The sequence below is a fragment of the Zeus faber genome (assembly GCF_960531495.2).
Source record: "Zeus faber genome assembly, chromosome: 6".
Lineage (NCBI taxonomy): Eukaryota > Metazoa > Chordata > Actinopteri > Zeiformes > Zeidae > Zeus > Zeus faber.
In genome coordinates this window covers 11,971,737-11,995,326 of record NC_137201.1, presented here as the reverse complement: position 1 = coordinate 11,995,326, position 23,590 = coordinate 11,971,737, and the positions used below count along the sequence as shown (strand labels likewise).

The 23,590-nt window shown below is 45.6% G+C and overlaps 2 protein-coding genes across 2 annotated transcripts in view; one reads left to right on the top strand and one right to left on the bottom strand.

Annotated features, from left to right (window-relative positions):
- The window catches only part of lonp2 (lon peptidase 2, peroxisomal), a 30,178-nt gene extending 20,617 nt beyond the window's left edge, over nucleotides 1–9,561 (top strand). Inside the window, exons 13-17 of the mRNA XM_080002717.1 lie at nucleotides 3,679–3,821; nucleotides 4,698–4,783; nucleotides 6,511–6,718; nucleotides 7,171–7,361; nucleotides 8,668–9,561. Of these exons, the coding sequence (XP_079858843.1) occupies nucleotides 3,679–3,821; nucleotides 4,698–4,783; nucleotides 6,511–6,718; nucleotides 7,171–7,361; nucleotides 8,668–8,898 (859 nt within the window). The 3' untranslated portion in view covers nucleotides 8,899–9,561. The remainder of the gene's footprint in view (nucleotides 1–3,678; nucleotides 3,822–4,697; nucleotides 4,784–6,510; nucleotides 6,719–7,170; nucleotides 7,362–8,667) is intronic.
- Nucleotides 9,562–13,109: 3,548 nt separating this feature from the next.
- siah1 (siah E3 ubiquitin protein ligase 1) overlaps nucleotides 13,110–23,590 on the bottom strand; it is a gene marked incomplete at its 3' end in the record, with an annotated part of 31,351 nt that continues 20,870 nt past the window's right edge. The window contains exons 2-5 of the mRNA XM_080003026.1: nucleotides 23,527–23,581; nucleotides 15,502–15,683; nucleotides 14,549–14,845; nucleotides 13,110–13,481 (exon numbers count right to left, since the gene is read on the bottom strand). Of these exons, the coding sequence (XP_079859152.1) occupies nucleotides 13,110–13,481; nucleotides 14,549–14,845; nucleotides 15,502–15,683; nucleotides 23,527–23,536 (861 nt within the window). The 5' untranslated portion in view covers nucleotides 23,537–23,581. The remainder of the gene's footprint in view (nucleotides 13,482–14,548; nucleotides 14,846–15,501; nucleotides 15,684–23,526; nucleotides 23,582–23,590) is intronic.

Below are 23,590 nucleotides of genomic sequence, written 5' to 3'. Positions count from 1 at the left end.
CTGTCTCACACACACAAACTCTCAGTTCAACCAAGTCCACAAACAAAAATATAACATTGTGTGCACTGTCTCACACACACAAACTCTCAGTTCAAAAAGTACTGTTGTTTATTTATTCATAGAGGGGGGAATTGGACTTCGAGTTTAATGATAAGGATGTATTTTTTTCATGTTGGGTCAATTTATTCAATAGTGTCCCTTAAACCCTAACCTTTAAGAATCAGCTTTGGCTCTTGCCTATCATACACGATCCGATGCTTTGGCCATCCACATATACCTGGGACTAGGTGTTCCGGAGCCCTGGCCACATTTTTGAAAATGTGTGGTTACGAGGATCGAACCCGCTATCGGAGCTCGAGTTCAAAGCCGCTACCATTGAGCCAGGACTCCTAAATGAAAGTACTGCGTTTCCGCGGTATATCTCTCAGTTCAACCAAGTCCACAAACAAAAATATAATAATTAACAATAGCGTTTTTCTCTTAATATGCATGTTGCTTAGTGGGACTTCTGGCATTCCTTGTCTTGAACAATCCTCTTCAAATGTGGCTTGAATTCCGTTGTTGCCACTCGAAGCAATTCTTTCACATGGGTGTCAGTCAGAACAGATCGATGCTTTGGTTTCACATGTTTTTGGGTAGAAAACACAGACTCGCAGACGTATGTATGTTGACCCAAACATTGACAGTATCTTAAGCGCAGCCCGTTTGACATTGGGGCATTTTTCCATTGGCACACTTTCCCAGAACTCAATGGTCCCTTCCCTTAAAGCAGCTTTCAGTCGGTCCTCCTCCTGCAGCTCGCGAGTCGTGACACACACACACACACACACACACACACACACACACACACACACACACACACACACACACACACACACACACACACACACACACACACACACACACACACACACACACACACCCCTCCAGCCTTCACAGTTCTCCATCGGAGATGTCCGATACGCAACGCAATTCGCCGGCCGATCCATCTTATATGTTGACTACTAACCATGTCAATAGTGTTGAAAATAAACTTCCAAAGCTTTTCGAATCTTATTTGGTGTTTTATTAGTCCTAATGCCGCGTTAGACGCGTTCCAGGCGACTGGAACGCGTCTATACGTTGACTTTGTATGGAGGCGCGCCGCCCCGGCGCTTTTGGTGTAAACGCGGCATTAGGACTAATAAAACAGGCGTTAATGGGACATGACTCCTGCTGCTGTCCGCTTTGAGTAAATGAGGAAGTGATCCGCGGTGGAAAACGAGTGATATATCATAGCGATTTTATAATCCTAATAAGGAATGAATGGCCGCGCTTTTTTTTTTCTGAGTTTTTGACGCTTGTCATGTGAAAGCCCCTTAAGAGCCGCATGAAACCAGCCAAAGAGCCGCATGAGGCTCGCGAGCCGCGGGTTGGCCAGGCCTGACTTACAACAAAGAATAACTTTATGAACATTGTTTTTCAGTCCGTAACAGAAAAGACTTAAAGTGCATCAATTTGCCTGAAATTTAAAAAAAAAAATTAAATCCTTATTTAAACTGTAAACATTTGCTGACCATTTGATACTGAAAAATAAAATTAAATATAATCAATAAATAATAATAAATTCAAATTGATCAGCAACATTAACTCAGGAGCACAATATATAAAACATTTTGACCTATAAAACAATAATAAATAAAACAATTTGTGCTGATTTTGTTTTTGTCAAATTGAGGATTAATGGCTACAATGAGCACGTTTTGCAGTGCACAGCTTTTCGAAGCGGGGTTTGAAGCATGATCCTGCAACTCTCAGCTCCTGCTCAATGTTTAGCTGGGACCTGTACTTGGTCTTCAGTGCAGCAACAGCAAAGAAGCCAGTCTCACAAAGATAAGATGTTGCAAAAGGAAGAAGAATGCCCATGGCCCTCTGCCCTAAGAGCGGATACTGCCTCTCTACACTCGCTGTCTGTGATGTGAACCTCAGTCTCGATGTGGAGTCAGACGTCATAGCAATGAACTGGTCCTCCTCTGCAGAGCTGAACAAAGTTGGAGCTGGTGCATTGAAAGGATCTCTCACCCAGCCATATTGGGAACTGTTTTCAGGGAAGTACTTTTCAAAGAATCCCATCAGTGATGGAATATGCTCCTTAATATATGGAATCACTGAGGTGGCATCAGATTTAGTTCATTTAGCTTTCCAAATATGTCACTCAGGTAGGCCAATTTTTCTGTGAGGTCATACTTGTGCTCCTGCTCCAAAAACATTCTTATCTGCTCTCTGAGCTCAAAAACTCGGGACAAGACTTTTCCTGGTGACAGCCGCCTTGCTTCACTGTGGAACAGCACAGCTTGATGTTCAGCTCCCATCTCCTCACAGATCGCAGGGAAGACTCTTGTTTTGAGTGGTCTGGTCTTTATAAAAATTGACTACAACTACAATGTCAGTCATAACCTCACTTCATTCAGAGGAAAGGTGCCTTGATGCCAGTGCTTCTCTGTGTATAACACAGTGTGTCCACTCAGCATTAGGTGAAGCCTTCTCGATGAGCGGCCCCAAGTCCTTTTCTCATCCCCGCCATGGTCTGTGCACCATCACTGCAAGCACCAAAGCAGTTCTCCCACTTTAGCCCGTTCTCAGTCAGGAAGCAGTCCAGCATTCTGAATAGCTCTTCAGCTGTGGCTCTATCTCTGACATGTTTACAAAAAAGTAGATCCTCACACGGGGAGTTTGTCATGTCAAAACCTACATAAGCGATAAACAAACCAAGTCTTTGTTGCTGTCAGTTGCTTCATCGAACTGTGAGGCAAAACGTTTGTCTTTGAGTTTATCTACCGGCTGTTCTTTAAGATCATTTATGTCACCTGAGCTAAGTTGACGGTGCAGACAGAGTTGTCAAGTGGGTTTCTGTGCAGTCCGTGTCTGTGTGAAAAAATGTGGAAAAACAAGACCTTGTTTGCGTTCTCCCTCTGTGCGTTGTGCCGTCGGTGTAAGTAGAGGTAATACGAGAAGCCAGGGAGCTGGAGACCTGCTGCCCTCTGCTGGGATGGAGGGAGGAGGCGACCCGGGGTAAAAGGGGAGAAAGGATTGTAGAGAAAATAAGGAGTGGAAGGGGGTGGAGTTGGATGGAAACTCTGCTGGTAACCAGGGTTACCGCTGAGTTGAGTTGTAAGCAGCGTTGTCACCCATAGCGTTGGGAATATTACTGCTGAAACCTTATCCATCGCAGGCCGCTGATTCCACTTAAAATGGGCAATATTTTATAATATAAGACCGATACAAAGAACACGCTAAGCGGGTGTGGGAAACCTCCTGTCATCTGCTGCTGTCACCATTATGACACACTTTATTTTGCCTTTACCTTGGATGACGACTTGATTTCACGGCCAGCAAACACTCTTTGAGGTGTGCCGAAATGTGTGCTGCTTTTCATCCAGCACGGATATTTCTGTCTAAATATTCCCTTCCCTCCGACCTCTGAGGTTTCTGTGCCAGACGGAGATGACGGTGGGTTTGCATCAACTCAAACTGTCGCATGAAGTTTGACAGCAACTCTCGGAATTTCTCTCTCTCTCTCGGAAGTGGAGGCTCACAAAACTCTTGCGGTTACCATGGCGATGCTTATGGATGGCCTCCTGGAACTGGTCTTTTTACAATGGTGCGTACGTTTCTTAACTTTCTTAACTTACTTACCAGGTACACCCGCGAGGCCGGCGTGCGCTCGCTGGAGAGGAAGATCGCCGCCGTCTGCCGCGCGGTGGCTGTGAAGGTCGCCGAGGGTCAGAAGGTCACCAAGCCTGAGAGCGAGAACCCTGTAGAGTCAACCCAGGAGCAGGAAGGTCAGAGCCTCTTTAAGGATGAGCCTGGTTAGCCTGGTAAATGGTGTGTGTCTGTGTCTGTGTGTGTGTGTGTGTGTGTGTGTGTGTGTGTGTGTGTGTGTGTGTGTGTGTGTGTGTGTGTGTGTGTGTGTGTGTGTGTGTGTGTGTGTGTGTGGACCAGCCTCTGGTCGGTTGGCGTTAGTCACATGACCCCCTCCACGTTAGTGATCTTCTCCTGTGGAGAGACACCGGGGCTCTGATCATCTGACTGAACGCAATTCAATGGTGGACTTCACGACAATCCCTATTTCTTTGTGCCGAAACGCCTCCTTCGCAACCTGCTCCTCCATTCATTTTCTCTCACTTCTTCACCGTTTTACGCCTCCCCGCGGTTAGTTTCTTAAAGGAGAAGGCAGATGGTCTTCATGCAGCTTGACATGAAGTCTCCATTCAGAGGTAGACAGTGATGGCAGGATGCCTGAACAGGCCTTGGAACTTTTCTCAGGATGAAATTGCACCCGCCCCGTCTCGCCCCCCCAATAAGGACAAAAGATAATGTGAGTAAACCTGGAGCTTTGGTTTGTTGGGGTTGGAAACGACATCTTAAGCCCATCAGCAAACCAAGCTCTACAAGGACAACATGAACCAGCTGACGTTTGAAGGGGCCAGGCGAGGAGGCGTCTTCGTCCTTGGTTTTCACCCCTTGCGGCCCTTTGCTCACTGGCCTTCCTCTCTGTTTGACTTCCCATAGTGAACGTTGAGGCAAGCATTGGTGTTGTGATGCTGATGGAAACCCACTTGATTCACATTCTGTTTATCGCGACATTTCTACGATTGTCCAGTTGAATGATGGGGCGATGATGTAGTTAATTGCCGCTGTTCTATGTGTGTGTCCAGAAATGGACGCTCCCCCAGAGATGCCCATTGTCATCGATCGCATCGCTCTGAAGGACATCCTGGGGCTGCCGCTGTTTGAGATGGAGGTAAGAGAGGGAGGGGTACGGGATGGAGTTGGGGGTTTTTTTTGTTTGTTTTTTTTTGGGGGGGGGGGGGACAACCTCCTGTTGTCCCCACAACCAGGCAGATTTTGACAATTCCTTTTTTAAAGCGTGACCTTTTTTGTAATATATTGACTTTTAATCGTTAACAGTATTTTAATTGATTATTACCAAGCTTGGTCTGAGACCGTGAGATACGGTGTGTGTGTGTGTGTGTGTGTGTGTGTGTGTGTGTGTGTGTGTGTGTGTGTGTGTGTGTGTGTGTGTGTGTGTGTGTGTGTGTGTGTGTGTGTGTGTGTGTGTGTGTGTGTGTGTGTGTGTGTGTGGCGGCAGCAGCATTACACGGCCTGACCTCTCCAGGGGCCTAACGCTGAAATCCTATTTCAAAATTCAAGTTTGGTGGAAAAAAACAAGTTTCCCTTATATTTACTGCTCCTCCTGTTAAATGTTATTAATGGAGTTAGAGGGAAAAAAGCTGGATGGATTCTACTGAAATGTGGTGTTTTAGCGGTGTGGGAACCAGAGGAAAACATAGTAGGTTCTACATAGAGCTCTGAAGCTTTTCGGAATCGTATCGCATGAAGTTTATAATAAAATAATATACAGTATGAGGCAAAGACTTTATTCAAGTGGACCAAGCTGAGGCTCACGCCCGCATGTGGCCTTTCGCCTGTACCTCAGCAAATATCATATTTGAATCAATGTTTTACATATTTAAAATAGATAAATAAATATACATTTTAATCACATTTAATCAAAATGTCCTTTGCATGTTGAAAGCGAACATTATACCTGTGCCTTAATGACAATGTGAGGATGTCTATTGTTGCTGAATGCAACAAGTTGACACATTCATGAAATTTGAGTTGCAGATTTATTTTGATACACATAATTGCGATTAACAGTTTTATTTTGTTTGTTTCAGCCACTTTACAAGTTGCATTAAATGAAAAAATAATAACTGATGGAAACTCATCTCATTCCCATTCCCTGTTTAATGCGTCATTTCTAACATTTGCTTAAAATGCCGCTGAAATCTGGATGGAAATGTGTGTGTGTGTGTGTGTGTGTATTTATTTTTTTATCTTTTCCACTGTTTCTTTTATTGGGAAAATAATGATTTTTATTTATTTGCTTGATTATATATATTTTTACATACTTTGTACTTGTCTGATATTTCCATGTCTGAGATATTCTGTGTCTGTGTGCAGTTGTGCACTTAACTTAGACGCAAAGAGGTCCAGCAGAGCCAAGCAGAGAATCCCATCCTCGTCGCCGAAATCGATAGAGAATTCTCACTGTGTGGTCGGTGAGGTAACCCTGTCTTGCTCCAGGGAACAAACTGAGAATATATTAATGGAATTTATTCTGCGGAATAAAGAGAGATACAGCGACACACTTTAAAAGCAGTGAAGGGCTGTGCACTCTGACCTTGCTTCTGCTGAAGAGGGCTTTATACCGTGAGAGGATATGTGTCAATAGTTAGGTGTCATTCACATGCCTCTCAATCACAAGTCACATGGTGTGTCCCTCGTAAAACGATTAACAGTCAAAGTCTGGTCAGAGTTACCGTCTTATTGTGCTGAAACAGTCAAGCCCCCCTGGGCTGTGTTTTGAGGGCTGCGTAAGTCACAAAAGACTAATCCCGTATATAAGACATATGAAACATCATTCAAAGCTCTGTGTGCGTGCGTGTGTTGTCCTCTCCCCAGGTGTCGGAGCGTCTGACCCTGCCGGGCGTGGCCCTGGGCCTGGCCTGGACACCGCTGGGGGGGGAGATCATGTTCGTGGAGGCTAGCCGCATGGAGGGCGAGGGCCAGCTCACCCTGACCGGCCAGCTGGGCGAAGTCATGAAGGAGTCTGCGCGGCTGGCCATCAGCTGGCTGCGGGCGCACGCCAGGGCCTACCGGCTGACCAACAGTGAGCCAACATGGCCGCCGCCAACATGGCCGCATGCGTGCGCACGTAGCCACATACAGTGGCAGTTTTGGGTGTTTTAATCCGAGAATGCATATTGTGGAGGTCAAAAAATGATGATAAATAATAAATATATATTAATATATATTACACTAATATATAATTGATAACTAAACATAATAATTCTGTTATTCCTTTATTACATAATCTAATTAATTCAATCTATTTCATTCATTTTTTATATTAATGTGTTACATACAGTAGCATTGACATTGCATTTATTTATTACATCATAAAATGTATTCATTTATTTTATTTCAGTTATTGAACTGAAGGTTAATAGTCGACTAGCGGTGGCAGTCCTAATAATATACGTGTAATATAATACTTTTTGTGTTTACCTGTCTATTTTTGAACAGGTGAATTAGGCATTTTGTGTGTGTGTGTCCCTCTAGTGGCGGGCAGTGCAGACCCCCTGGAGGGCACCGACATCCACCTCCATTTCCCAGCCGGCGCCGTCACCAAGGATGGCCCCTCGGCTGGCGTTACCATAGTAACGTGCCTGATGTCGCTGTTCAGCGGGCGCCTGGTCCGCTCGGATGTCGCCATGACGGGGGAGATCACGCTGCGAGGCCTGGTGCTGCCGGTGAGGGGGTAGAAGTCTGTCTAGAGCACTGCATGCTGGTTGTTGTGAAGACATCATGGTTGAATAGTCGGTGGGTGGTTGGAGTAAATAATCGATTATTCGGATGTGAGCACCTAAGTTTACTTCCAGGAGAAAAAGGAAAGAAATCTTATTTTCAATCTAATGAATTGTCTGAGGCTTTATAGCAACACTGTAACGTGTTTACTACATAACAGCTTTGACATCATTTTGATGGTACACTGACTTGTAATATGGAGAATGGCACCACCTTCATTCCCACCCACCCCCCTGAACGCCTGTTCTTGCACTACGTAACTTCTGTGCTCATGTACGAAACCACGGGAAGAGTGCATAACGGCGCTACGTCACTTCCTTGATGTTTGGCTCGGGTAATTGTTTTTTGTTTTTTTTAAGCCTGGTAAAAATTTATAAAAAAATATATGTATAAACTTGCCGGTCAAAATGTCCGTAAGTAATGCTCATACAAAACCTAGCCGCTCCACCTCCCCGACAGTGGATGAGACAGGCCAGTGCTGCACCCGCACCTCAGCCAGAGCGCGCCGGCCCTCACCTTCATTGCACCGTCGGGTTTGTTTCAGCCACTTGACTCGTGCGTGTGAGCCCGTCTGCCACCGGTGGCAGGGGGCCGATCCCCGCGCCCTCTCCCCCCCCCCGGCTCCCGCCGAGCCTTGGACTGAGGGCTCGCCGAGGTGCGTGCAAGGGGCTCTGTAAGCTAGGTGTACGTTATATTTGCGTTTGTAACGTAGACTAAACCGAGCTTCACGACAGGGGTGTAGAAGTGCAATTGCACTTTTGGCGCGCTAAATACCAAAAGCTACGTAGTGCTGCTTTAAGCCCTGGGTGATACATTTCACATAGAGTGTGAAGCCGCCAATGAAGCTCAGCGTGCTGCTGCTGTAGGGTTGCCAGCAGGGTAGTCGGCAGAGTTTTGTTGACGGTGATGTTCTGCCGCGAGGTATTTCAGTTTGTACCTGGCAACGCCCGACTCGCTTGAAGTGGAAATTGAAATGAATCTGCTTTCTCTAGTACAAAAACATGCCGGAGTATCCCAAGCAAAACTGGATTCATTGATGAATAGAGACAAGATCAAGAGAGATTCTGAAACACTGGACCTTTAATGGTATTAGATTTAAGTCCAAATGTGAATTGTCCTGATGAATTGACTGTTTGACGATTAGGAGTTTGACATGAAACAGCCCGCATGGTCGGCCATTTCTTTGTTTGTGAAGTCAAATTAAAGTACAACTACTGCAGCCCTGGGTCTGAAGCGTTTTCTCTTCCTCAGGTGGGGGGCATCAGGGACAAGGTGCTGGCGGCCCACCGGGCGGGGGTGAAGCGCATCATCCTGCCCAAACGCAACGCCCAGGACCTGGAGGAGATCCCGGCCAACGTGCGCGCCCAGCTGGACTTCGTGGCGGCGGGGAACCTGGAGGAGGTCCTGAACGCCGCCTTTGACGGAGGCTTCCCCGCCGCCGAGACGCCGCACACGCAGCCCCAGCTCAGCAGCAAGCTGTGAGCGCACACACACCCACGATGCTGTGGAGGAGACGGCTGTCAGTCCTGTTGGAAGGTGGTTAATGTGCACGCTCCAGGGACATTAGTCTCAACCTGCGGTGGCATCGAGGAGGTTGCTCTCTACGACCTTTTGGGGGAGGCAAAGGATTGTTCCAGATTTAAGTTTTTAGTTGTCAACCAGTCAAACGATGCCTTTTCTAAATGAAATCCACTTCTTGATTACTCTATAAATAGGTGAAAATCAACTGATTGCGGGTTGTTCATGCCATGACCGGCAGTAGCTTTATGTAAAGAACGGTTCTTCTGCAGTAACATATTAAAATCTCCTTCCTAGCTTGTTGTAAATGCCGAAGGTATATATGCAACTTGCTGTGAAGACACTTATCTAATAAGTGAGATTCTACATCAATATTTTGCAAAGAATAATATATTTTGTCACTGTGTCGTGAAATGTAATTCAATGATTTGACTGCATTCTAGGCATACTGTGAAGGTGCACCGCTGTGCTCTTATTGACCAAGGAATTGATCGTAATAAAAAATCTAAACACTAAAGCTGTTTTAAACACGTTCCTGTTATTAATGTCTAACTATGCTGCTGCTCTCTGGGTGAACTGATGCACACGGATGGTCTCAACTCATAGCTGCACTTTATTTGAATGTTAGTCTCAGCCAAAAGTATAATTTAACAACTGTAAAGATGTGATAAAAGGTATTAAAATATGCCTGTCATCAGGTGTAACGCTCTTCTTTCCGTTCCAGATGATTTTAATTCATACACAGCCTGGATGAGTCAAAACCCTATTAAGCTAAATATAATAAAAGCTTTTTGGTTTATTAAGCCTACAGGGTTGTGGCCTGCAAGTAGTAGTTACATACCTTTACCAGCAGAGGTCGCCAAACTGTCTCTTTCAGAATGTTGCGGTGACCTGTGAATTATGAGCTTTGAATAAATACGTTTACACGTGAGGATGAACCCTGAGCGGTCGGATGAGCAGACCGGGCTCCAGTCAGACGAGGGAAACGCGACTTTCAAATTCAAGCCCGTTATTGTCATATAAAATGTAACAGTGTCCGCTGAAGCCAGTTGGAAGGGGATGTGGTCACACCCATACTGCCAAACTGAACCCTAATATTACCCAGGGAGCCCCCCTCATTAAATCTCCATTCCTCACCACACCCAGTCACCCACACACCTTGGTGGATTATAAAAGAGGGTGCAGCAGCTTGGAAATTGTGTTAAATGCGATCTTGGCCGAGAGAAGGGAAGCCTTTCTGAAAAATTGGTTGTGGCCTCCCTGTGAAACTCATGTTTTGTGGATGGTAATGTTCTGATGTTGTGGTTTGCACCTGGCAACATCCAACTCACTTAACCCAGCACTTCAAATAGCCCCCCCCCCCCCACCAAAATCAGATTGATGCATCTGTTAGAGCCAGAGCTTGACAATTTACATAAATCTCCATCTATTCAAGCCCGACGACTGCAAACCTTCAGGGCGGTGGTTTCCAGGAAATGTCTTAAACGTGACGCCGGCCGAGAGAAAGCAACAAAGCAGGAAAGAGGCTCCGGCTTCAACCCTGCGAAGCCGTTCATTGTTCCACACGCACCCGCGCCGTGCGGCCGCCGCCCTCCGTTTGGACCCACAGCCGACACCGCCCAAACGCCGGCGTTTTTTTTTTAACGGTAAAATGAACAGCTTCACGTGGAATTAATCGGCCGCTCTGATTTCTGCAGCCGTGACATTTAAGAATCAGTTTGGTCGCGACGCCGCTAATTCACCACTCCGGGGCAGCGAGAAAGACTCCGGCTGATTTGCGACTCGGCGGCGGGAAGGCGTCCCCGCTGTTGGGGTCGGAAATGGCAAAGCGGCCGCGTCGCTTTTGGGGATTCCCCCGCCTGTCACCTCAGGCGGTTTCTGCGAGACCGTCACGAAGCCAATTCACGCGGGAGCCGACGGACAGGAAGCGGTGAGCACAGAGTTATGAAAAAGATAGATTTATTTAATGACAAATTAAAACGGAAAAAAAAATAATAATAATAAAACAAAAAAAAACAAAAAACAAACAAAAAAAAAAACAAAACAACCAAATGAGAAGTCGGGGAGTTCAGGGAGAGCAGCAGACTCCATGTTAAGAGAAAAGGAGGGATGACTGGCTTGACCTCCTCCCCCGCTCCCTCCTCACACAGACCAGGAACAGCGACGACGTCCAGCGAGACGAACAGACGACAAAGACGACGAGAAGAGGAAGAAAAACAAACAAAAACAAACAAACAAACAAAATTAAAAAGAAAAAAGAAAAAAAAGGTCCAACTCAGAAAACAACTTTCGGAAGAACGACAACTTTTTCCAACTACAAACACTGAAGTTTTTAGCCACAAAGTTTTTACAACTGCCTTTTTCATTTTTAAAAGTTGTTACAAAAAATGATAATTATGATAATAACAATCTTCCATTTAATAATAATAATATAATTATAAGGGTAGAAACTGTCCCTCGGTCCGGGGGGGGGGGGGGGGGGTTTGGGGATCCCTCCATCAGGCCCTGTTTTTTTCTTTCTTTTTTTTTAAGGGGTTGAGGCCAACGACGAGGAGAACACACACACACACACACACACACACACACACACACACACACACACACACACACACACACACACACACACACACACACACACACACACACACACACACACACACACACACACACACACACCCCTCCATCATATTCATGGAGGGAAGACAGGAGTACAAAATAAAAACAAACACCAAAGCAGGTGGGGGTGGGTTGATAACCAAAGTTCCAATTGGACAAAAATTAAATGCAGTCTTTTCTTTCCGTACTTAAAAAAAACAAAAAAAAACAAACAAAAAGAAAAACATTGCTTCTTGACACTTCCTTGGTCAAAAAATTATAATAATAAAATAAAAAACATTGACACGCTTCTCTCGCCAGGGACCCATGAGCATGGGTGTGTGTGTGTGTGTGTGTGTGCAGACAGGCCACATGTTGACAACATAAAAGGTAGAACAGGTAAGGTGAAGATACTTTTTAAAGTACGCCCTACAGAGTGTCCCTGTGCAGAGTGTCCCCCGACACACACAATCCAATACAAATGTCTGGGGGGAGGGGGGGGAAGAAAGAGAGAGAGAGAGAGAGAGAGAGAGAGAGAGAGAGAGAGAGAGAGAGAGAGAGAGAGAGAGAGAGAGCATCTATTTAGTCCTCTGTTTTCCCCCCAAATGTATATAGCCCTCTGTTATAAATGTTGTAAGCGCATGAACCGTTCAATTCAGGAGGTCCAACGGATGGAACGAGTGGATGTGGGAGAGAGAGAAGAAATAGCTTGATTGCGTGCTAGGTTAGCTAGCTAGCTAGCTGGCTGCCTAACCACAGACTGAGTACTGACCAGAAGTCCATAGTAGATTTTACAATGAGCCAATGTCTAACGTGCTATAAGCTCGCCACTAGTTAGTAGCCGCTAGTTAGCAGCGGCTAGTTGCAGCCACTAGTTAGCAGCCACGAGTTAGCAGCCACGAGTTAGCAGCCACGAGTTAGCAGCCACGAGTTAGCAGCCACGAGTAAGAGACTAGCAGCTCGTTAGCTTCTGCGTCTGAAACGGGGATGTGAAGCGCGGCGCCGCAGGGAGCGAAAGAGACAAAGAGAAAGACAGAGAGAGACAAACGGAGAAAGAAAGAAGAGACAATAAAAAAATAAAATAAAAAAAAAAGGAGGAGAGGCCAGTGTGAGTCGGAGGTAGCGGCTCGAGAGACGCGGAGCCAGAAGAAGAAAAACTACGTCAGGTAGCGATGGCGACCGAGAACTTGCGAGAGTTTGCAACTGAGGGAGCGGGAAAGAGATTAAAAGAGAGAGAGAGAGAGAGAGAGACTGCATGTGCGTGAATGAGACTCTTCCGTGTGTGTGTGTGTGTGTGTGTGCGTGCGTGCGTACAAGTCTTTTATCTGCCACCGTTCCGTTACATCCACGTGCGCTCGCCCATCGTTTGTGCGCTCCGTCCCCTCCGTCCGCCCTCCTCCACCAAAATGGCTGCCTGACCAGACAGTCCACTCGGACCCTCGGGTGAGTCTGCCTCGAGGGGGGGGGGGGGTTGGGGAGGCGGAGGAGGAGTCGGCGCTTTAAAAAAAAACCAAAACAAACAAAACAAAACAAAAAAAAGAAACGTTAACAGAACGGCCTCCTCCCGCTCCACCGGGCCCTCAGCACATGGAGATGGTGACGTTGATGCCCAGGTTGCCGTTCTCGGCGAAGAGCTGCGCGATGGAGGTGTCGAACACCAGGCAGTCGCTGTTCATGATGGCGGTGGCGATGCCCTCGTGGATGGAGCGGGGCGTGGCCTCCCAGGTGAGCCGCCGGCGGTGGCCGTTCAGCTCCAGGCGGTACGCAAAGTTCTCCGCCTGCTTGCGCGTGCCGATCAGCTGCACGATGGCGAAGAACTGCTGGTGCCCGTCGTACTTCTCCTGCTTCTCCAGCACCAGCATGAAGTGGAAGCCGAAGCACGACTGCATCATCACCCAGTCCACTGCGCCCGGCAAGTTGATGTCGGTGGCCAGGAACACGATGTCCTCGCCCTGGTGGAGACACAGCGTTACACGGTTGCCTCCGTCAGCTCATCATCCTACGCCCCCCCCCCCCCTCCCAATTAGTCTCGGTCCTAATTGGAGGGGGGGGGGTTTAAACCGCTTTGGCAAACGCTGCATGCTAACGCAAACACTAACGGGGCGAGCCTCCATCAGGTGGGTGGATGACACTTGGGGGGAGGGGGGGGGGGGGGGGGGGGGGGATTTTTTTTTTGGTGTTGGTGGGATATTTCCTCGGCGACAACAGCGCATGCATTTCAGCTTCACACTAAAGCAGCTGCGAACGCAAGGTTTCAACCGCGTCGTGAGAAGGAGCAGGCGTCGCGCTCGAGGCCCCGCCCCTCAACGTCAGCGACGGGTGGAACAGGAAGCGACGCGGTTCCTGATGTGAAGGCGCCGCGCAGAACGACAAACAAACTCAAAGAACCTTGTGCTTAAAAGCCCCAAAAATGTTTTCAACTTTTGCCCTGGCGCAGTGTGTGGTGGGGGTGGTAGGGGGGGGTGTAAACCAGAGGGTGTAGTATTTCTGGACCCAGAGAAGCTACTCATTTCCACCCGGTGCCTAATAATAAACATCTAAAAGCAGTCTGGACGTCTGCACACTAATCTGTGTCTGACTTAATGTTCCGGGCGGGGAAGCGCCGCAGCTTGTTGTGGCCACACCCCCCCCCCCCCCTCCCCAAATCGCCATGGCAACGTTTACCAACACGTCCCCGCAGCTTCACATTCACACTACAACCTGCTGCTGCTTAAAACTTGTTCGACTGGGATGGATCGTAGTACATTGTAATAACTTCAGTTAATACATTTAATAGTAAATTGTTATCATTTAGAAATACTCCATCATCGTTCTCCACGCCTGTGTCGTTGTACACAGATGTAGTCATCCTGTACAGAATATTTCATCCATATTCATATTTATAGCAACAGCTAACACGAGCAACCAGTTGAAACCATCCTGTTCATAAAATCATATTTTATAGTTTTGTTTCTCTTGCTTTAGTCTTTTTATGCTCATCCCCCATGAAGCACCAGCAAAGCCCCCGGCGCGGCCTGACCTGCAGTGTGGTGATGGACTTGTGCTGGTGCATGAGGTGGGGCATGACGGCGTCCAGGGAGCCCTGCCACTTGCAGGAGGCGCCGGGGCAGGGGCAGGAGTACGGCCGGAACTCGCACAGCTCCTCGTGCTCCGCCTTGTCGGTGTGCGGCAGCGTCACCTCGCAGCCCGACGAGGCGTACTTGCAGGGGAACAGCACCGAGTTGGCCACCTTCTCCATGGCCAGGTTCCGGATGGAGCCCAGCGGGCCCCGGCATGTGGGGCAGCACGTGAGCTTGGGTCTGCAGTTGGAGCACACCTGGTGGTGGGGAGGGCCGTTACTTCCACAGGGCCGGATATTTGGACAGGAGTCTCACGAAACGCTTCTGTATCAATATTGACATTGTATATACAACTGCAACAGACTTCTCAGTTCACCTGGTGTGCATTACAGGGCTATTTTACCGGCTAAATTCAGTCTAATACAGATTAAATACGGCAATTACTTTGGAACTATGGCGGTATTTCATTTGAGCAGGAAACAGTTATTACAACTCTAATCGATTCAGAAACAGATTTGTATGCATTTTATTTTCACCCGGCCCTATTATTCTTAAATGTATTTTCATTGCTATTATTATATGATAATATCTATACATTACGTTTGTTGTCTTCTACGACAACTGAATCTTTCCCTCTGTGTTCGTATCTGTGGGCAGTCGTGCTGCAGAGTTGTTTTCTTAATAGTGAAAGGAAAAGGAATTTGAAGCCTGGAAAGCTCAGACCGAGCTTTCCAAAAAACAAGAACAAAACAAAAAAACATCTTGAATATTCTTACACCAAAGGATGTGGTGTGTGTGTGTGTGTGTGTGTGTGTGTGTGTGTGTGTGTGTGTGTGTGTGTGTGTGTGTGTGTGTGTGTGTGTGTGTGTGTGTGTGTGTGTGTGTGTGTGTGTGTGTGTGTGTGTGTACGTACCAGGTGTCCGGACTGGCACTGCAGGATGGGGGGCAGCACATAGTCGAAGCAGACAGGACACTCGAACAGGCTGGCAAGGTCACTGTTGGAGGCGGTGGTGCCGGACAGGGTGGGCACGCGCTGAGAGGGGGGGCACTTGGAGGTTCCTGTGGGCAGCGCGGTGGCGGTCTGGCGACTCATTTCTAGGAGGCGAAGACGGAGGGAGTGAAGGTTTGTGATCCAACTACATCATTTAAAAAGGAGAGTTTAGGCTACTCAGGAGGCAAACCGCACAGGTCTTTTCTTAGCGTTACCACGGTGACCCCGGGACATGTGACACCTATTGCCGAGTTCAGACTACGTGATTCTGGCCTGATATCTCCACTCGCCGACCGGTTTTTGGAGATGGCCGAGCAAAGGCCCAGAGCGGAGGAAAACCATAGCGCGTGCGGAGTGAACTGCTCACAACGCGATCCGACTGCTCTGATCCGACCGAGACATCAAGCAGCTTTAATATCTGGTCGTGTCGGGATCGATTTGGTGATGCAACGAGCTACAGCCAATGAGAGCAGACATGGAGTGAGCAGGAGGGGAGGAGTTGAGAAGGAGAGACAGGCGTGCAGAAGAGCAGCAGCCAGAAACACACAACATACCTTTATTACTTTTCTTCTCTCAATTTCTAATATATATTTCTTATTTAAATTCAGTCTTTTTAATTATTATTTTTTTTACAGTGATGAAAGACTCCTGCCCCGCGCGTGGTATTGCGTCATTTCCAGTGTCACTTCCCGCGTGTGTTTGTGACAGGGCATGTCATGTAGCCTAAAACCGCAAGATTCCCGATCTCAAGACAGAAAGTCGTGTAGTGTGAACAGTACAGAGATCTGACGACTGTGAAGGCCTCGTAGTTTGCCTGCGGCATAAGAGCCCTTCGGAGCTACCGAAGACAAACTCATTGATGAGCGATCGAGTCCCTCCCTCACTCAACAGCGTCTGGGAATATGGTTATTTGGTCAACGCTGAGCTCAAAAACAGACTGACTTGTCCAGACGACGGATGGACGAACTGACAGTTCTTGAAACTCACCATTCTATTTTCTTCCAGCTTTCAGAGGCTTTGTGAAGTGATGCCCGTTTCTTCAAGTCTGCCTCTTTAACGCACTCCCATGTCGTGGAGGATGGATCTAAAATGGATTTATTTAATCTATACCGGGACAAGAGTTGGTAACCCTTCCATATAGCACTGGTACGTATACACCATTAGGGATGCACAGATTGTGAAATTCTTGGCTGGTACTGATTCAAATAACAATTTGGCCGACAGCCGATGTTTTTCGTTGTTGTTATTAATTCCCTCTTTTGCCAGGAAAAAAAAAAAGAAATCTTCCTTGTTAAATTCATAAAAAAAAAACAACAAAAAAAAAAAAAACTGAACTGTTACCATTCATCACACCATCTTTGAATGAGAACAAGACAAAGATTATTTTTGTGAAAAATCACTGTTTCAAAAGCCTTTTCAGACTGCTATACAACTACATACTCAAAAAGATTTTTTCTCGGACTATGTAAGTATGGAAAAATTCTCTCATTGAGAAACAAATTAAATGCAATTAAATGTAAAAGTGATTACAAAGGCAATAAAGTTAAAATAATCAAATCAATAATAAAAAGTAAAAATATTTGAATTTTTTGCCATCCTCCACTACGGAATTACAACCAGATGTTAGGTAGCTACCTTACAGACACGGAGGAAACAAGGAGCGACTACACTGCGCATGTCTGCTGCGGCTGCTGGATTTTTGCAGGTCAGTGACGAACGTTTTTCTCAGGAATATCGCAATTAAATGGCTTAAATTAAAAAAAACAAAACGAGGATTGATATAAAAGTTTGTTCTATTTAATAATTGCATGGAGGCTGTTTAGTGCCATAGCGAGGAAGCAGATGGAGGATTTGGACACAGTCTCGTGTGGTATGGTCGGTCCGGTGATAAAGTTGCAGCTCCATGTTATTACAATATATCTTCACGCTTGCCGTGCAGAAAGTGCAGTTATCCCGTTCCCTTCCATGTGAACTTGGCATCAGACCGCAAATAACCAACACAACATTTAGTCACGCAAAATTGATGCGAAACAACAGATAAACATGGGCCACAGCCATCACTGAATGCCATCTTATTTGCCGATAGCAATCGAGGCGAATATCGGCAGATATCGATATACGGCTGATAAAATGGAGCACCCCTAACCACTATACCGACTTTTATTTACGGTCATAACTTTGATAAAGGATGTTGCCGCCGGCTCTCTTGTAAAGGCCTGAGTCGTTCTATAGGAAAAGCCTTTTTCAGATGTTTGCCTGTGCTCTGAACACCGCCGCCCCATTTCAGTCTTAATTTTGGGGAAATTAACGCTCTGCGCGGGTCAGGTTGGAAATATCTAGTTCTTGGATCAAGACAGTGTCCAGAGACAGAGGAATGCACAGTGCTTTCGCTCTGACAGCGGCCTTATCTGCACTCTAAAAAACAACCCTGCCCCGGCGAGGTACAAGCCAAGAGCACAACGTGCACTCCCACTCCCACACACACACACACACACACACACACACACTATTTTTGTCTCAACTACAGAGATCTTAATGATCACATGTGAGGAAGAAGAGAAAAGAAAAAAAAAAAAAAAAAAAAAAAAAAAAACCCAGACGGTAAAGCAAAGTAAACTCAGAAGCGCCACGCTAGTGTTTGAGTGTGAGAGCTGCAGTTTCCCACCGTGCTGTGCAGTCACCTTGGTAACAGGTCTGCGGCTGGAAACGGGGTGTTCTCTGGAGCAGAGAATGTGGGTAAGCATAGTGGGAGGAAGAATAAGAGAAAAGAGTGGGGGTAGAGAGAAAGAGGCGGGGAAAGGGAGCAAGGTAGTAAGGAGAGCAAGAGAAGCCTGAGAAGGCGCTGAAGGGGTGGTGTGTGTGTGTGTGTGTGTGTGTGTGTGTGTGTGTGTGTGTGTGTGGAGAAGGAATGTATGAAGGAACGCAAGTATGAGGGGGTATTAAGGAGGAGATGCAGGGGATGAACAGGAAGTGCGATGAAAGGAAGGAGTTATGTGTTCATTTGAGGACTTTCCTGGGCTCTAGACAAGTATTTTGGTGACTACCTGCTGTGTGGGTGTGTGCTCCCACCTGCTTGGCAAAGCTCATCCTTATTATAGCCTTACTAGCAGTCAAGAGCACAGGACAACCCAGAAATCAGCAGGGGGAAAAATACAAAATAAAATAACTACAATTTGGAAGTTGGATTAAACGAAAAAAACTCTGAACGCTGGTAAATTGAGGGGGGAATATTATTAGGAGCTGGGGAATAGGTGCAGCTGAAATAACGGAAGACCAGCAGTGAAAAGAAAACAGTAGAATTCCTGCAGACATATCCCAAACTGGCTTTTTGCCAAGGACAGAAACTTTCTACCCTGGAAAAACAATGTTCCTGTTTTGTTCTAAACGGAAAAAATTTAAATGTTTAAAAATAGTTTTTTAGATCCTGATTGTCTTGGGGTTCTGAGTTCATCAGCCAAATAATAGCTGCTTTTTCTAGGGTTTGACACCAAATTATACAGGTGACGAGTATCTCTGATATTTATGGGCATAATTCAACTTTTAGTTAGACATGTTTAATATGAAGGCATGAAAAAAATATATCCATTTAAATCATCTTTCTTTTTAATTTATGCAATACATTTTTGCAATAAAAACTAGCAAAATAAGAAAATAATGTGCAATGCATTTAACCTGACATTACACAGATTATTCAATTACTCTAATGACGACAACTATGCTTTTCAAGAAGATTCTTTATTACACACACACACACACACACACACACACACACCAACAAACATCTGTTTTTCAACCCATCCTGGCTTGTCCTTCAGGAGCAGTGGGCAGCACACAGCAACTGGCACGGGGATCAATTACAAGTGTCCATTGCTAGTCAGATGATGTTCTGCATGTTTTTGGTGGGGGTCCTTACTGATGTTACAAGGAGGAAACCCCGTATGAGAACGTGAGGACATGCAAACTCCACACAGAAAGCTGGACAAGGTGCCAATAGCACCCCAGGCGGGAATCGTACCTAGGACCTTCTTACTGTGAGTCAGCAGTGCAAAGCACTTTGCCCATCGTTTTTAGTTGACCTCTTACATTTTTTTATTAAGCCAATAGATAAAGGGGGCACTACTAGGTTCATGGCTCTAACTTTACCAGAAACATGATGCTTTCTCAGATAAGCTCCTGTACCAAGTGTAATTTGGAAGCTGGCAGAACATTTCTGTGAACACATCTGCTAGGATAAAGCCCCCCCCCCCCCACCACACACACACACACACACACACACACACACACACACACACACACACACACACACACACACACACACACACACACACACACACACACACACACACACACACACACACACACACACACACAATTAGCTAGCTGACCCTGTAGCTGCCTGCCTGCCTGCCAACACATCTGCTGTGATGGAGATAATGCCTCACTGGCTATTAATAGCCTGCCTTAGCAATGCCTCAGATAGCACGCTAGCAGCAGTGCTAAGAGCACATGGCTGTCCAGTGATATATCAAAGAGGAAATCCACAACGTTTGTCCTCACCAACAGTTTTTTGTATACGATACACGAGGATAAGGGTTTACACAGCCACAATTAAGACTCACAATATGATTGCTAAGGGGTCAATTTTGCTTGCACTTGCTAAACTTTCCATCACTTTCAAAAAGTGATTGACAGGGTTATTTACAACCATGTTTCCATTCAAATGTCGAGAGAATTGTAAGATACTGTTGTGTCATAACAAATAAAATGTGGATTAGGTGCTTTTCCCATCAGTGTGTTGAGACAAATTCCCTATCTTCCAAATTGATTAATGTTCCATCGTTCAATGTCATAAAGAGGATAACTATTAATGAAGCCTATAACCAGATCTCTGATGAAAAGCACTACGAGCATATGAACAGTAGCTTGCTGTCACAACAAGGGACTAGAGCCAGCAGCAACACGGGCAGCTAGAGTAAGCTGCGAAGGCACCAAGCATAGCATCACTTGCAGCAAGTACATGAGATAAGAAGTGAGTCAGCCCAGATAAAAGCAAACACACAGCCAGCCATGGCCGAGGGCTTTAGTTGGAACCAGTTCACTTTGAAAAGGCTTTTCTTTCCAAGTCCATTGTATCACAGCTTCTGGGCCTTAAGATTAATGCTGCGTTCTAGTGGATTCAGGTAGATTGCAGATAAAAAGAAAGCACACAAAAAAAAAAAAAAAAAAAAAGCAGCGGATTGATAAAAAAAACATGGATATATTACCATTGTGATGTATCATTGTATTGTAATATAGATTATTTACACAAAAATAAACAATTAAAGATCACTGTCGCTAATTATTATTTCACAGATCACGATACCTCGTGAGAATCTGCCGATCCGTTTGCAATCAATGAAACAATAAGTCTCGGAAGAAAAACAAAAATGTAACAGCCGTACTCGCAGCTTCAGGATGTATCATTCTTTACTCACCCGGGACCTAAGATAGAAGCGCCGGTGTAGAGGGGCTCAGATTCAATGCCGCTGAAACTCATCCCAAATACTTCAAATAACACTTGTTTCAAAGTTTTTATGCCTCACTCTGACTTCAATACTTTTCTCAAGTTGCTTAAGAGCCCTGAGGGATGGAAGGACATGTGCAGCAGATGCTGATCTAGTACCGCAGCTCTCCTGGATGGATTAGACACAAAGCTACAGTTGGTAGATAAAATTATCAAGAAGCTTAAGGTTCTCTTCCAAAACTGATGCTACAGTGAAGTGACCCTTTGTCGAACAAATGTCCTTAACCTTCGTTTCAATGTTTCAACATTTTCAGCAGTTAGTGGGGGCGCCCCAAATGGCAAGTGTAGAACAGTTTATGATAGTGCACGGTTCTTGTTTGGGAAATGCTGCTGACCTACTCTCCTCTGTTCCCACACATTGTTGTTCTTGTTGTTTGATGGCGGCTTGCATCCTGGACTGTTGCATTATACTTCCGTGATCTTGGTGTTTATCTGTTCGCGTGTCTGCATATGATACCTTGTTTTAAACACTTACACGTTTGTGTGTACATTCAGCTTTCTATGGGGAGAGTTGTGATGTCACAAAGACTTCACATGATGTCTACAGTAAGAACGACTGGTGGAACAGATTCCATGGACGAGAACACAAGCATCACCAGAGTTCTGGGTCCACACCTTTGAATTTGTCCAGTCCACTGAGTTGACGGATTCTTCTGGTCTGGCATCATGACATGAAACAAGCGGTTTCTCGGTTGGAAAAAAACCCAAAAAACAATCGGTCCAATGAGAGCTGCGGGGGCACAAACGATTAGCCAATCAGTGCCACAGGCGGGACTAACGCTGCTGTGTGCCGCTCGAAACCAAGGAGGAGTAATGGCGACCGACAAGATAGACGATGCTATGGAGGCTGTTCTAAATCGATTAAAAGTACAAATGACTTTGAAATACGAACAGGTCTCTGCCCCCCCCCCTTTCATTTTATTTTTTAAAATCTTTGCTCCACTCTTAAAACACCAGCAAAACCAGTATGGCTGGTGACTTAAAATGACCTTAGATTCAGGCAGATATGTTGGTTTCTAGTGATTGGTTAGGGAAAATCAAATCACCCTGCCCCACGGAAATTGGTAGAATGGAAGCAATGTCAGACTGAAGATAGAAACCGAATGTAACAAGTTGACAATTCTGTCTGATACCAACCATATAACACCTAACAGTAGAGTTAGTATAGTATATAGTAGATAGTAATTTTCTTTAATATCTGTCATATCCGATAAGAGACTCTTGGAATTTGATTTCTGAATTAGAATCCTCTCCAGTATTGATAGGCTACACCAGTATCTGTCTTTAATTTTGACGCTCAAAGACGCATATCTTAACAACACGGAATTGTTTTTGTACATGACTGAGCAGGAAGAATAAGGAGACCAGAAACAGAACAGTGGGAGCAGTGTTCTGTCAAAAGGATTGTGTGGGGCGTTAAAAAAAAAAAAAAGACAAGCCAAAAGAGATTGACGGAGAGAGAAGGAAGGCAGAACAGGAAGGCAGAAGAGACAGCTTACATCAGAAACGCAAATAGTTGCATTGATCAAAATGAGAATATGCAGACCAAATCAGAGCATTTTCATAGCATAACGGCGATAGGGGAATATACAATACGCATTTAAAGGATCCGATTAAAGGTTTGATTTAAAAGAAAATCATACATTCCTTCTCCACACACACACACACACACACACACACACACACACACACACACACACACACACACACACACACACACACACACACACACACACACACACACACACACACACACACACACACACACACACACACACTCTCTCTTTGGTCAAAGGATGGCTTTTTTAATTTCCCAGCCTTTTAAGAGTGATATGTGCTGTCACAGTACAGCTGCCCTTTATTGCTCTTCTGCATCAGTTGCCAAATACATTTACAGTATTTATGTCATTATACAGCAGGGGCAAAAGTTTTAAGGTGTACTCCGCAACTTGTAGTGTGAATCGAGTGGTTAAAGCCTGCACCGCTGACCACAGAAAAAGATCCAAGCTCATTTCAATAAATTTTCCAATTACAGCAGTTGAACTTGCAAAGTTGCACGGAGGTTTCTGTGAAAACAGCTGGAGGCGTCAAAACAGTATTTTTACCACTATGAGTATTTCTCTGTGATGTCTTTGTGGCATTACCACTGGCAGAATAAGAAATGTCACAAGAGATGGCACAATGTGCTGTAAAACTGTTGTGTGCCAGACTGCACAAAAGCTGCTGTTGGGGAAAGAGGAATATTTCAACAGGTGACTTTAAAGGGGAGGGGGACATACTGGGATAAACGGAATCTACCCAACCCAGGCTGGTTTACTCAATTTTCCCACACACACATTCAAACTGCAGACAGGACAAACAGAGACTGTATGAAATACACACACCTTCGTCCATATGATTTTCCTAGGTCTGTCTCCTCCAACTGAAATGCGGGGACCTCTGAAAACA